This window comes from Sander vitreus, unplaced genomic scaffold (assembly GCF_031162955.1).
Source record: "Sander vitreus isolate 19-12246 unplaced genomic scaffold, sanVit1 ctg409_0, whole genome shotgun sequence".
In the NCBI taxonomy this organism is placed as follows: domain Eukaryota; kingdom Metazoa; phylum Chordata; class Actinopteri; order Perciformes; family Percidae; genus Sander; species Sander vitreus.
The window spans coordinates 45,001-60,000 of NW_027595532.1; the positions used below are offsets into that span (position 1 = coordinate 45,001).

At 47.3% G+C, this 15,000-nt stretch overlaps 2 protein-coding genes across 3 annotated transcripts in view; both read right to left on the bottom strand.

Moving 5' to 3' along the window:
- sucla2 (succinate-CoA ligase ADP-forming subunit beta) overlaps positions 1-10,773 on the bottom strand; it is a 24,728-nt gene extending 13,955 nt beyond the window's left edge. For both annotated transcript variants that reach the window (XR_013501233.1, XM_078245200.1), the window contains exons 1-4: positions 10,669-10,773; positions 7,136-7,316; positions 4,057-4,156; positions 335-497 (exon numbers count right to left, since the gene is read on the bottom strand). Coding sequence is in view for 1 of the 2 variants with exons in the window: in XM_078245200.1 (XP_078101326.1) it covers positions 335-497; positions 4,057-4,156; positions 7,136-7,316; positions 10,669-10,752 (528 nt within the window). In the remaining variant the exon portion in view is untranslated. The remainder of the gene's footprint in view (positions 1-334; positions 498-4,056; positions 4,157-7,135; positions 7,317-10,668) is intronic.
- A 2,056-nt stretch (positions 10,774-12,829) lies between these two features.
- The window catches only part of med4 (mediator complex subunit 4), a 7,463-nt gene continuing 5,292 nt past the window's right edge, over positions 12,830-15,000 (bottom strand). Inside the window, exons 6-7 of the mRNA XM_078245203.1 lie at positions 13,789-13,920; positions 12,830-13,052 (exon numbers count right to left, since the gene is read on the bottom strand). Of these exons, the coding sequence (XP_078101329.1) occupies positions 12,880-13,052; positions 13,789-13,920 (305 nt within the window). The 3' untranslated portion in view covers positions 12,830-12,879. The remainder of the gene's footprint in view (positions 13,053-13,788; positions 13,921-15,000) is intronic.

Here is a 15,000-nt window from a genome sequence, read left to right on the forward strand (position 1 = left end):
CACACACACATATACTAACTAACAAACACACACGCGCGTGTACCCCCCTCCCCCCACACACACACACACACACACACACACACACACACACACACAGTGGACCGTTACCATAAGTGTCTGAGACGTTGGTAAAGCTGGAGCAGATAATAATTCACACTCTTAAAGCCTTAAAAGACCAAACTTAAAGCTGAAGAAGCCGACTGCTGTCCCCAGGTCTGAGAAACGTCTTTCAGTTTCATCCATTCAGCTTCAGGCGCCGCCCAACACGGCTCGGGTGCTGCACCTGAACCTTACAATGGCGGGAAATCCCTGGTGTGTGAGTGCGTCCCCTCACCTGGTAGGACCTCTCCATGGTGATGGCGAAGTAGTATTCTCTGCGAGGGTACCTGCGCTCGCAGATGAACACCTGGTTGCAGATGCGACCCGCCTCCCCGGTCTGCTTGGTGTACAGCTTTCGACCAATCATCTGGGAGGAAATGTCCCGGGCCTCCTCTGGCCTGGAGAGAAGAGGAAGAAGAAAAGGATGACTGTCAGAGGAGACGCCATGTACAGAATACTGCTTCCTTTTCACATCTAACGAGAGAAATCTAAAGCTAGGTTCGTGGTGACAGCGGCGTTCACATCTACACTCAATTATAAAACAACACTTGTGTTTCTGCCTCCATTTTCATGAGCTGAACTCAAAGATCTAAGACTGTTTCTACGTACACAAAAGGCCTGGTTCTCTCAAATGTTGTTCAGCATTGTTCTCTCTCTCTCTGTCTGTCTCTCTGTCTCTCTCTCTCTCTCTCTCTCTCTCTCTCTCTCTCTCTCTCTCTCTCTCTCTCTCTCTCTCTGTCTCTCTCTCTCTGTCTGTCTCTCTGTCTCTCTCTCTCTGTCTGTCTCTCTGTCTCTCTCTCTCTCTCTCTCTCTCTCTGTCTCTCTGTCTCTCTCTCTCTCTCTCTCTCTCTCTCTCTCTCTCTCTCTCTCTCTCTCTCTCTCTGTCCCTCTCTCTCTCTCTCTCTGTCCCTCTCTCTCTCTGTCTCTCTCTCTCTCTCTCTCTCTCTCTCTCTCTCTCTCTCTCTCCCTCTCTCTCTCTCTCTCTCTCTCTCTCTCTCTCTCTGTCTCTCTCTCTCTCTCTCTCTCTCTCTCTCTGTCTCTCTCTCTCTCTCTCTCTGTCTCTCTCTCTCTGTGTCTCTCTCTCTCTCTGTCCCTCTCTCTCTCTCTCTGTCCCTCTCTCTCTCTGTCTCTCTCTCTGTCTCTCTGTCCCTCTCTCTCTGTGTCTCTCTGTCCCTCTCTCTGTGTCTCTCTGTCCCTCTCTCTCTCTGTCTCTCTCTGTCCCTCTCTCTGTGTCTCTCTGTCCCTCTCTCTCTCTCTCTCTCTCTCTCTCTCCAACATTTGAGAGAACTAGGCTTTGTGTAGTCTTAGATCTTTGAGTTCAGCTCACGAAAAATGGGGGCATTCTTCACGTACAGACAACAGGGAGGCAAACAGCCTTCAATATGTTGTCAGAGAGACACACCACACTGGGGAAGAAAGAAACATTTGGCTGGAGAGTGTTAGAGAGATGTTAACAGTGTTAGAGGCAGGAAGTAATTTAGATTTGGAGATGTCATGTTAATGATTAGAGCAGATAAATGTAATGTTTGGTGGGAAGTCTGTGTTTACTACTGTTGCCAGGATGGTAGGGGAAGAACCCGCCCTACTCTCCCTCTGAATGGCTAGTACTTGTCGCCTGCTCTGGTGGGATTGGTTATGGTTTAGGGTAAGAATGTCAGGGTTAGCCAATCAGGGATGAGTTCCCTAATGAATATTCATGAGTCTTCCACTACCATCCTGCAAAAGAAAAAACTCGCTGCCAGGCAGCCTGCTTTCCTTTACGTTCGCTCCCTTCTTCTCTACTACTTCTTGCTTATTTACAGTTTATTTTGTTTAGATCACCCTCTGGTGTTTCGGAGAATACTGCAATCATCAAGCCATCTACGGAGGCCTGCGGGCCATCTACGGAGGCCTGCGCGCCATCTACGGAGGCCTGCGCGCCATCTACGGAGGCCTGCGCGCCATCTACGGAGGCCTCTGCGCGCCATCTACGGAGGCCTGCGCGCCATCTACGGATGCCTGCGGGCCATCTACGGAGGCCTGCGGGCCATCTACGGAGGCCTGCGGGCCATCTACGGAGGCCTGCGGGCCATCTACGGACATCTACGGAGGCCTGCGGGCCATCTACGGAGGCCTGCGGGCCATCTACGGAGGCCTGCGCGACATCTACGGAGGCCTGCGCGACATCTACGGAGGCCTCTGCGCGACATCTACGGAGGCCTGCGCGACATCTACGGAGGCCTCTGCGCGACATCTACGGAGGCCTCTGCGCGACATCTACGGAGGCCTCTGCGCGACATCTACGGAGGCCTGCGGGCCATCTACGGAGGCCTGCGGGCCATCTACGGAGGCCTGCGCGCCATCTACGGAGGCCTGCGCGCCATCTACGGAGGCCTGCGCGCCATCTACGGAGGCCTGCTGCGCGACATCTACGGAGGCCTGCGCGACATCTACGGACATCTACGGAGGCCTGCGCGCCATCTACGGAGGCCTGCGCGCCATCTACGGAGGCCTCTGCGCGCCATCTACGGAGGCCTCTGCGCGACATCTACGGAGGCCTCTGCGCGACATCTACGGAGGCCTGCGCGACATCTACGGAGGCCTGCGCGACATCTACGGAGGCCTGCGCACCATCTACGGAGGACTGCGCACCATCTACGGAGGCCTGCCCGACATCTACGGAGGCCTGCGCGCCATCTACGGAGGCCACTGCGCAACATCTACGGAGGCCTGCGCGACATCTACGGAGGCCTGCGCGACATCTACGGAGGCCTGCGCGACATCTATGGAGGCCTGCGCGACACCGTATGACCAAGCCTTCAGAATATCAGCAGCCATCTGATTGACTTTTAAAGACTATTTTTGGGGGCATTTTTAGGCCTTTATTGACAGGACATCTGAAGACATGAAAGGGGAGAGAGAGGGAGGGGGGGGGGAATGACACGCAGCAAAGGGCCGCACGTCGGAGTTGAACCCGTGCCCGCTGCTGTAATGGGATGTTTTAGTTCGGACAGAAAGGTCATGTTGACATAGATGAAAAATAACTGCATGAGAGAAGTGACTCACAGACGCGTGCGCCCAGATGTGTCCTGATTTCTTATTGTTTTATTCTGCTACAGCAAGATGTTTCCTGGTTTCATCCTGTTGCAAACAGGATGCTGTTCCTCTGCAAAAATATATATATACTCTTGTCTTTGAGTGCTACTTTGAGGTCTCTTCCACTGCACTCTGAGATATGCGTGCTGTGTAACTTGACCAGTCCGTTGACAGAAATCTTCCACCACACTGTGTCGAGGAGTAAACGTCTATATATGGGTCGTCCGCTCTACCAGGTGAGCTATCCGGGCGCCCCTGATTGACTTTTGGAGAGCTTCTGGCTACGGGATAACAAAACCAAAACAGTCTAACTGCAGGAATCGACATGCAGCCTGAAGGAGAATAATGCACAACCCTCTGATGTTTTCATCCCTTTCTTCCCCAAGATAAAAAGGTGTTTGTTTTGGGGAGTTTTTCTTAATCAATTGATCTACAGAAGCTTGCAATCAGCAGCTCTTCTCTCTGTCAGATATATTGACTGAGACAACCAACATGTTCAATATCCAGAGCCCAAAGCTCACAGACCACAAGGCCGGGTTGGATCAGTGGGTAGAGCAGGCGCACATATACCTAGAGGTTGATGCAGAGACGCAGAGGTCCAGGGTTTGAGTCCGACCTGTGATGATTCCCTGCATGTCTTCCCCCCCTCTCTCTCACCTAGCTGTCCTGTCCATTAAAGGCGGAAAAGCCCAAAAAATAATCTTTTAAAAAAAAAGCTCACAGACCAGAGATCTGACGCAAAAGACAAAGGGCTTCTGTTTCACTTCCTCCACAGAGCTGCGGAGGAAGGTCTAGCTAGTCCACACAGCTCGACATACAGCCGACTTCCCGGCGCACCTGAACAATCAAGGAAGTGGAAGGTCGTGGACGTAGACTACTTACGAGTAGACGATCCTCACTCCTCCCTTCAGTCCGCCCTCAAACGTCCCCTTTCCTCGGCCCCCAGCCAGCACCTGAGCTTTCACCACCAGGTCCTTCGTACCTGAAACATCCATCGATTAGTTCAGCCAAATGAAGTCATTGCAGTAGTTAGCGCTGGGAATTGTTCAAAATAGCCCAAAAAACTCAAAATGTAATGTTTCCTCTTAGGAGTCTTTGTGATAAACATCAGTCCAATTATTCTCTCTTTTCAGCTGCTTTTGGTTTGCAGCTTCGTCTCTGGAAACAGCGCTGTGAGAGCGCCGAGAGTGAACCTGAACAGTAAAGCTGGGGCCGAACAGATGAATAACGAGCTGGAAACATGGACGGATTATGAGACAAAGGGCCCCTGGACACAGACACATTAGAGGCCCCCCCACCCCGTCTACATAGGAACAAGAACCCCTGGGAACTGAAAAGACTCTCAAAGAGCTGACTTTTAGTTCTTTTTGCATCTCTTGGTCGTGTTTTTTTTTTTGTTTTAGTAGAGTACAGTGGCATTTTACAGCCCTTTCTCTGAAAATGACGCTATGAGAGCGAGTGAACTCTCAGTACAGCTCCGTAAAGCCATGTTATCAGTGCAACTTCTGCTGCAATTGTGTAGCTAAGCCGTGTGTTAACTGACACCACTGAAGCAGGAGGCAGCTATGTTTAGACCGAGTGTGTGTCCGGCCCCATACTCTACAGCTAATGTAAAACAAACTCACACAAAAGGGTCAGAAAACTTTGTGGGTTTGTCACTAAGAACTAAAGCTCGGCGGAGAACCTTAATACTCTGGTGATAGCTACTGAAACATGTCCGTAGAAGCCGTCAAGTCCCGGAAGTTTGCAACAAATGTCTGGTCGGATGTGTTGTCTTGTTTGACAGTTTAAAAAATCTTTGATCAGAGAGATACGGAGTTGAATCAACATGTTGACAGGTTCACAAACGCTTAAAGGAGACCTAGTATTTACCATTTTCAGGTTCATCCTTGTATTTATTTACATGCTTTAACATTCAAAAACACTTTAGTTTTCTCACACTGACCACGGCTGCTGCTCCTGGGAGAAAATCACAACAACGGCAGCCAATATTACAGCTTTCTCGTTGTGTCTCGTCGTGTCGTTAGCATGTAGTAGGGGTGCACGATATATCGACTCAATATCCCGTTGTGCAATATTAATATCAAGAATGTCCCGAAGAGCAAGCGATATTCTGTTTATTTCATGGAGAGATGCACCGGTGGCTGTGTGTGCACAGCTGCACATTTCATCGGCCAGTTGCCCTGTCACACGTGCACACTTCGACAGCGTGAGTGAAGAGGGAGGTAGAGAAAGCGAAAGGACATGGAGTGCGAACTGCGAAGCAAGTGTGTGGGGCGGAAGAGAGAGAAACACAAGAACATGAGTTTAGCTCAGGGAGACGACACAACTATGGAGATTGAAGAGAAAATGGTAGTAGCAAAAAGTAATGCCTCCTCGCCAGCGTGGAAGTACTTTGGCTTGAAGCCACCAGATGTTGCTCAAGCTAAAGCACTGTGCAAACCGTGCCGTATGGTGGTACAACGTATGTGTAAAACCTGTTGTTTTGATGTTCCGCTAAATCTATTTTGATGCGTTTTGCCATTACTTTTGTGTTTTTATACATGCTGTAGGAATATCGAAATGAATATCGACATCGCAATATTCACGCTCATTATCGCAATATCACATTTTGTCAATATCGTGCAACCCTAGCATCTAGGTACATGTAGCAGGGTGTGCAACGTAAACACCGCAGTAACATGCCTGCTTGGAGCAGATGACCATATATAGAAACCCGGCTCCATATGACATCATGCGTGTTTCAAGTACGTTAACGTCATCATTTGAGGCTTTGGCCACGTTTAACACGAGCAGCCGACACTGTAACATTAAGCCCAGTTCAGACCAAAGATTCTGGACGAGACGACTCTTTGTCGCTGGATATATCTTTTGTTTCGCCTGAATATGAATGTGGAGAACGTTAGCGATAGTGAGATGCTTGCTACCGTTACATTTCTAGTGATGAATCAGCGAAAACACGTTTTATTTCTCTGATTCGCGGCTTTGTTCTAACGCCGCTGGGCGCTCGCTCTCGCTCTTCAGTCTCTCCCTATCTCGATCCACCGTATAACGTTACCGTGCTCTCGGGCGCTCGTTGAGGTCCGTCTAAAACTCTGCCATTTCAACCAGCTGTTTGTAACATAAAAATAAAATGGATTATGGATACTTTTATTTCTATAGTTTGTAGCTGATTTTACCAGCTGACTTCTCTATTGGCTGTAGAAACAGGAGACGTCTCTTACGTCCTAAAACCAGCCTCTGGAGACTCCACCAGCTGACGTCTCTATTGGCTGTAGAAACAGGAGACGTCTCTTACGTTGTAAAACCAGCCTCTGGAGACTCCACCAGCTGACTAGGAGACGTCTCTTACGGTCTAAAACCAGCCTCTGGAGACTCCACCAGCTGACTAGGAGACGTCTCTTACGGTCTAAAACCAGCCTCTGGAGACTCCACCAGCTGACTAGGAGACGCCTCTCTTACTAGGAGACGTCTCTTACGTCCTAAAACCAGCCTCTGGAGACTCCACCAGCTGACGAGGAGACGTCTCTTACTAGGAGACGTCTCTTACGTCCTAAAACCAGCCTCTGGAGACTCCACCAGCTGACTAGGAGACGTCTCTTACGTCCTAAAACCAGCCTCTGGAGACTCCACCAGCTGACTAGGAGACGTCTCTTACGTCCTAAAACCAGCCTCTGGAGACTCCACCAGCTGTCTAGGAGACGTCTCTTACGTCCTAAAACCAGCCTCTGGAGACTCCACCAGCTGAGTCTTTGGTCTGAACTAGGCTTAAGCGATATGACAGAAAATACAGAAAAGTATAATAGGTCTCCTTTAATTTAAAGTTCCTTCACAGCTTTTTCCAAAAAAATCATCTGTAGGGATATTAACATGCTTGAATGACAATAAACCATCTAAACTGTGTTTGATACTGATATTATTTTCGATAACTGTGACTTGGTCCCGGCGGCGTGAAACTTACCGATCTGCTTGGCCACGGAGTAGGCCTCCTCTGAGGAGCTGGCCACCATGCCGGCAGGCACGGCGATGCCGGCCTCCTTCAGCAGCCCGATGCTCATGTACTCATGCAGGGAGAGGTTCCTCTGCTGCTGCAGCTGCTGGGACACATGGCCTCCGAACAGACCCGGAGAACCTCCGAGAACCTGGAAACCAACGGGAGGAGAAATGTTCAGACACAGACACAGTGTGTAATTAACCTGCACAGGTAAAACTAGGATCGGGGGGGGGGGTGTGTGTGTGTGTGTGTGTGTGTGTGTGTGTGTGTGTGTGAGTGTGAGTGTGAGTGTATGTGTGTGTGTGTGTGAGTGTCTGTGTGAGTGTCTGTGAGTGTGTGTGTGTGTGAGTGAGTGAGTGTGTGTGTGAGACTGTGTCTGTGTGTGTGTGAGTGACTGTGTGTGTGAGTGAGTGAGTGAGTGAGTGAGGTGTGTGTGTGTGTGTGTGTGTGTGTGTGTGTGTGTGTGTGTGTGTGTGTGTGTGTGTGTGTGTGTGTGTGTGTGTGTCTGTCTGTGTGTGTGTCTGTGTGTGTGTGTGTGTGTGTGTGTCTGAGTGTGTGTGTGTGTGTGTGTGTCTGTCTGTGTGTGTGTGTGTGTGTGAGAGAGTGTGTGAGAGTGCGTGTGTGTGTGTGCATGTGTGTGTGTGTGTGTGTGTGTGTGTGTGTGTGTGTGTGTGTGTGTGTGTGTGTGTGTGTGTGTGTGTGTGTGTGTGTGTGTGTGTGTGTGTGTGTGTGTGTTAGACCAAATTAGACCCGAGGACACCAGGAGGGTTCAAGCATGACAGGAAACGTGAGTAAGACAGTTTGTTCAAGTGTTTCTCAAACAGAGTCAGAAATACCACAATCTGGGGAAAATACAGAAGTAGAAGGACTGCACAATATATCGTTTTTTCATCGTCATCGTGATGTCAACCAGCGCCATAAACACATCGGGAAAGGCACTCAGAGATTTTTTTGTCAGTCGAAAGAAAATATCAGCAGAAAACTGCACTTTAAGGCCGTTACACACCGACCAGACGGCCGACCGTCGGCAGGAAAGCCAGCGTGGCTGATCAGTCTCCCCGAGTCGGTCTAAAAGTGCCTCAGAACGCCGAAGAGACGAGACGTAATACGAGACATAACAGCAGGCGGCGCTAATCTGTGTTGTCGCCCAAAGAATGAAAACCGGCAGCTGATTGGACGAACGCGTCACGTGGGTCTGGTTTCTCCAGTCATGGCGTCTCTAAGAGAGAAACAGGCCGTGCAGCTGCTGAGTCTGTCTTCATCTCACATCAACAAAGGTCAGTTTAACAGATGTTCATCAGATGTTGAGAGACTCTAGTCACGCTCGTCCCGCTCGTTTCCTGGCGAGTCCCGACTGTCCCGCCTCTGACTGAACATGTCAGGTCGGCCCAAATAAACGCCGACGGCTCCTCCAACGGACGACGGCACGAACACACCGACCAGACTCGAGTCACCGACCTCGCCAGGCTGTCCGACGGCCGATTGTCGGCCCGCTGTGTAGCTGTATATACTACCGTTCGTAATACCGTTCTTGTTTTAGTGCAGCCTTTTATATTCATCTCAATGTTCAATGTCTTCAATAACGGAAAGTTAGAAAGGATTTCCTTTCACTAGTTTTAACCTCAACCAGCAGTTTGTTGTATTTTATCAGAATACTGAAAGCAGCAGAACTGCTTAATATCTGATTATTTATATCGTTATCAAGATACTACAACAACGGTATCACATATTGTCCTCATATCGTGCCGCCCTAGGTAGTAATGGCGGAGGTGATGGTGCAAATACTGCATCACTGTTTACACAACAGATGCCCCGACTTACAGCGGGATCAAACCAGGGCAGAGACAGACAGGAAAGGGAAGGAATTCCAACATGGTGTCGGCTTTTAGAAGATACTTCTGGCTCGAACCCCACAGCTGTTTGCCCTCTTTTCAGCTGCTCGGACATCTCGTCAAGACGTCATCTGCAAACTGCCATAAAACGGCCCGATTGGTCCGTTTGGTGCCGTTTACGTGCCAGGCAGTGATGTTTACGTCACTATAATACTTTACATATTTGCTATTTATTTTCTTTGTAGATTAATCGATGAAAAATGTCAATTAGAGCAGCAAAGCGACATAAATATATGGGAAAAACATCCGGAAAAGTAGCAAAAAGTGACGACCGAAAGGGTGAACAGAAAGTATATTAGGTTCATTTCAAATGTTGACCCCGAAAAAAGTAAACGTTGCGCAGTGGACGGGAAGACAACACAAGGGTTCAATTAATCGCCAACTATTTTGAAAATCCATTTATCGGTTTGAGTCTCATTAGTCTCTCAAATGTCTTGTTTTTATCAACAACTCAAAGTCCTTCAGTTCATATATACACACACAGTAACACACACACACACACACACAGACACACACACACACAGAGACACACAGAAACACACACACACACACACACACAGTACACACACAGAGACACACAGTAACACACACACACACACAGTAACACACACACACACAGACACACACACACACACACACACAGTAACACACACACACACACACACACACACAGAGACACACATACACACACAGTAACACACACACACACTAACACACACACAGTAACACACAGAGACACACACACAGAGACACACACACACACAATAACACACACACAGAGACACACAGTAACACACACACACAGACACACAGTAACACACACAGTAACCCACAGAGACACACACACAGAGACACACACACACACACACAGAGACACACACACAGTAACACACAGAGACACACACACACAGTAACACACAGAGACACACACACACAGTAACACACAGACACACACACTCAGTTGACTGTCAGAGGAGAGAAGAAACTAGAACATATTCACATTTAACAAGCTGACGTCACACAATGTCATCGACTCACTGAGGTTTTTGTAATGCAGGACTTTTACTTGTAGGAGTATTTTCAGTGTGGTATTAGTACTTTTACAGCAGTAATCTGAATACTTCTTCCGCCCACTGTGTCTGACAATACTTGGGACTTTTGTGTTTCCACCCACAGTGACTTGTTTGTTCTTGTAACTGTAAACTGCTGTTGTTGTTGACAGCCTTTCTCTGCAGCGAGGCTTTAACTTTCAACAAGAAGACGCAGCGGGACAGATGCGCATGCGCAGAGCTCCGCGGCTTGGTACATCGCGCACTTTCACCTCCATTAACACCGTTTAAAACAACACACAGATAAGCCAGAATAAGCGGAGGAATATGGAAAAAAATAGATTTTGTAGATTAGCTGGTTTCTGGATCACTTCATTGTGACAGCCAGCCGTTAGCTCCAAGCTAGTTAGCATGTTAGCCAAAACAACTATGGTGCTAATGTCAGATTTGACCCTGTCGGTTTTTGGGGAAATTGTAGTCTTTAAGGAAGGTACAGCGCTGTCATAGATACCTGCTCCGGAAGCTGGAGACCTTCGCTTCAACAAGGTCACACACTCACCTTGGAAGCGGAGCTGATAGAGTTTCTAGCCCCTGAATTCCTCAGGCTAGCCGTCAAACGGCTACAGATCAGGGACGTCGCCATGTCTCCCTCTTCGTGAGCGGAGTGATTAACGCGCATGCGTGGTGAACTGCAAAGTCGGCTTTCCTAGTGCCGCCTTCAAGCGCTGTCGGAAATTATTCAATTATCTCAAAATGAAACCCAGTAAACATGACTGAAAAAATATTCAGTTACTGAAAATGTGTCGAACACGAAGAGGAAACACAATCATTACCAGTTAGTTGTTTAAATATAAACAAAACCTATCTTTTGCTCTTCCTTTGTAAACAATAAACAAGGACAATCATTGACAATGGGAGTTTACATAGAGTGTTTGAAGGCAGCAATGTCATGGCCTTGACACAGTATAAATATAGCCTCCTTCTAGCCTTTCACCTAAATTAACACAATCATTACTGAAAAACAACCTGGAATTATGAGTGTTAATCCAAATAAACTGACTGAACTTATATTTGGGTCAAGGACGTAAAAGGAAACATTTTTTGACATGTTTTCAGTAACATAAAGTTTTAAGAAACTAAGTATTTGCATTTCCTTTGAGTTTTTGTAAATATGAACTCATATTTTTTGTTATGTAAGGTCCATATTTCAGAACAATGGACATAGGACAAAGGTTGTTACGACGGAGCATTAGGGCCACATCAAAGGGAAAAAAATAAGGAGGAAGATAGTTTTTTTTATTTATTTTGCATTTCGAGAATACTATAATAAGTGAAATAATATCTTAATCACATTAGAGCAACTGTCCGCCATGCCAGCTGCCATGTAGGCAGCATCATAGATATGGGTTACATCCTTGGAGCGCCTGAGCTCCACTCCTTCAGGATCAAACCCTTTGATCAGTTGTCTTATTGTGTCCTGTGATACAACGTATCCTCTCTGTATTGCGCGAAGGTGTAACCATCGATACCCTTATTGCATCTGTCCATACAAGCTAAGGCCTACATAAAAGAGACTTCAGATACAGTATTAGGGGACCACTAAGGCCTATATAAAAGAGACTTCAGATACAGTATTAGGGGACCACTAAGGCCTATATAAAAGAGACTTCAGATACAGTATTAGGGGACCACTAAGGCCTATATAAAGAGACTTCAGATACAGTATTAGGGGACCACTAAGGTCTATATAAAGAGACTTCAGATACAGTATTAGGGGACCACTAAGGTCTATATAAAAGAGACTTCAGATACAGTATTAGGGGACCACTAAGGTCTATATAAAAGAGACTTCAGATACAGTATTAGGGGACCACTAAGGTCTATATAAAAGAGACTTCAGATACAGTATTAGGGGACCACTAAGGTCTATATAAAAGAGACTTCAGATACAGTATTAGGGGACCACTAAGGTCTATATAAAAGAGACTTCAGATACAGTATTAGGGGACCACTAAGGTCTATATAAAGAGACTTCAGATACAGTATTAGGGGACCACTAAGGTCTGTATAAAGAGACTTCAGATACAGTATTAGGGGACCACTAAGGTCTGTATAAAAGACAGTATTAGGGGTTTCAAAAACATCTAAAAAGGTGACAAAACAATTTGGGGAAAAAGTGACAAAAACGACGACCAAATGGTTTTACTTTTAGACCCAGAAAAACAAAATGTTGCACGGTCGACGGGAAGTGAACACAAGGAACCTGATCACCACAAACACACAGTCTCTATTCAAAAAGTGTTTATTTACAAGGCTGAGTATGTACAAGCGTATTTACACAACAACAGCATTTGCCTGTTTCGTTATAACAACAACTCCCTCTATACGTAGAACACACAGCTCACACACACTTTCAGTTTCAAACACAGAAGAGCAACAGGTTTGGGATCTCCAGTCGGGTATTTTAAGAAGAATAATGATATCTTTCTGTAGAAGTCTAGAATGAAGGGTCCATCTTAAACCCAAATCGTCCAAGTTGGGTTTAAGTTATTTGCAGTTTGTTTAGTTTAAACACGAGATTTAAAGTGTTGATTTTGCACACACACATAGACAGAGACACACACACACACACACACATACAGAGAGAGACACACACACACACACACACACACAGAGAGACACACACACACACACAGAGAGAGACACACACACACAGAGACACACACACACAGAGACACACACACACAGAGACACACACACACACACACTGTCAGTCCGAGTCGCTGCTGCTGCTGGAGGAATCGGTCGACATGGCCTCCACGTCGTCCTCGTTCTCCTTGTTGTGACCCGGTGGCTCCAGGCCGAAATCGTTGCCGTGGTGAGGAGGCAGCATCCCCACGGAGACGTCCGAGGACTGCCAGGGGTAATGAGGCGTCAGGACGTCTGAGAGAGCGAGAGGAGAGACAGAGGTTAGTCTGTGGATTCACAGATTCTCTCACTCAGACCCCACAAGTATACTGTATTCCCTGGTTTTTGGACCCCACGAATATAGTAAAACACACACACACACACACACACACAGTGCGGCTTAGGGATAGGTGTCACACTCATGCACACTCTTTCTCCATAGCCTTCGTAAGGGGCCTGAAGTTTATACTTGTGTGTTGGTGTGTGTCGAGAATAGCAGGGTCGGGGTGTATGTGTGTGTGTGTCTGTGTGTATGTGCTTGTTTTACTATACTCGTGGGGTCCAAAAACCGGGGAATACAGTATACTTGTGGGGTCTGCACAGCTTTGGGGGCCAAAATGCTGGACCCCACAAGGTTAAAGGTCTGTTTGAGGGTTAAGACCTGGTTTTAGGATTAGGGTTAGAATGAGGTTCTGGTTAGGGTGAGGGTAAGGGTTAAGGTTAGGCATTTAGTGGTGATGGTTAAGGTTAGGGTAAGGGGCTAGGGAATGTGTTATGTCAATGACGGGTCCCCACAAATATAGTGAAACAAACGTGTGTGTGTGTGTGTGTGTGTGTGTTTGTAAAAGGGGAAAGAAAGCCTTCCGTTAAGGTTTGTATTTGTGTATATATATATATATATATATATATATATATATATATATATATATATATATATATATATATATATATATATATATATATATATATATATATAAAAAAATACACTGACCTGGCAACCTCCCAGCAGCCAGAGCGTCACCGGGCAGATGTCCGTTCACGCCATTGGTCGGCAGGTTGGCCATGTGACCCAGCATCCCGCTGCGCATCTCCAGGTCAGTCGGGTACGGCCGGCGTGGATCCCCTGGGACAAAAACAAGACGTGGGATTCTGTGGGACAGAAACTCTCCAACGTATCTACACAAGGTGTTTGGTTGGATTAAAAGACTCCGTTATTCAGGGTTACCTGCTACTGGGAATGTTTGGATCACATCAGCTGTAGGGCTGCACAATTAATCGCCAATTGTATCGAAATCGCAACATGGACTAGTGCAATATCCAAATCACAGAGGGGCGTGGGGGCGTCCTGGTCTGACAGGGAGGTGTGTTCAGGTGCATTCTGGGCGTGCTGGTCTAACAGGGTGGTGTGTTCAGGTGCATTCTGAGCGTGCTGGTCTTACAGGGAGGTGTGTTCAGGTGCATTCTGGGCATGCTGGTCTTACAGGGAGGTGTGTTCAGGTGCATTCTGGGCGTATTGCTATCTTGAGGCAGCAGGAAGTGATGGCACCATTGACCAACAAAAACCTGGTCTAAAGTCAATAACGCAGCATTTCATTGTTATTTTAACAGAGCATTAGTAAAATGCTCCTAGGCTCGTGCACAGCACGTGCACACTATGCTTGTTACACACACAGGGACGCACAGCAGCACACACACACACACACACACACACACAGGGACGCACAGCAGCACACACACACACGCAGAAGATTACAAATACAAATATTACGGTGCAAATCCTCCATCATAACAGCAATGCTCCAAGGTCCAAACGCGCCTGGCTTTTAAAGGGAATGGGAGATGATCTCTGATTGGTTGATTGCATGTTACGCCCAAAACACACCTCTGATTAATGAAGACACTAAGGTCAACCCTTTTGAACCATGCGCCCGGCACACGGACCCTTTTTTCCTGCCGTCAAACTAGCAAAAGTGGATTAGGACACGCCCTAAACACACCTGCGCCAGGCGCTTCACGCCGTGCTCTCAGATCGTTAAAATAGGGCCCTAGGGCTACACTGGATGTGATTCTCATTTCCCAGTGTGACCCTTTGGTCTGAGCGGGGCTTTAGAGAAACTGAGTTTGACACCGCTGGCTTAGAGAAAAGACGAGGACCAGCAGGAGGACTGGCAGGAGGACCGGCAGGAGGACCAACGAGAAAGGA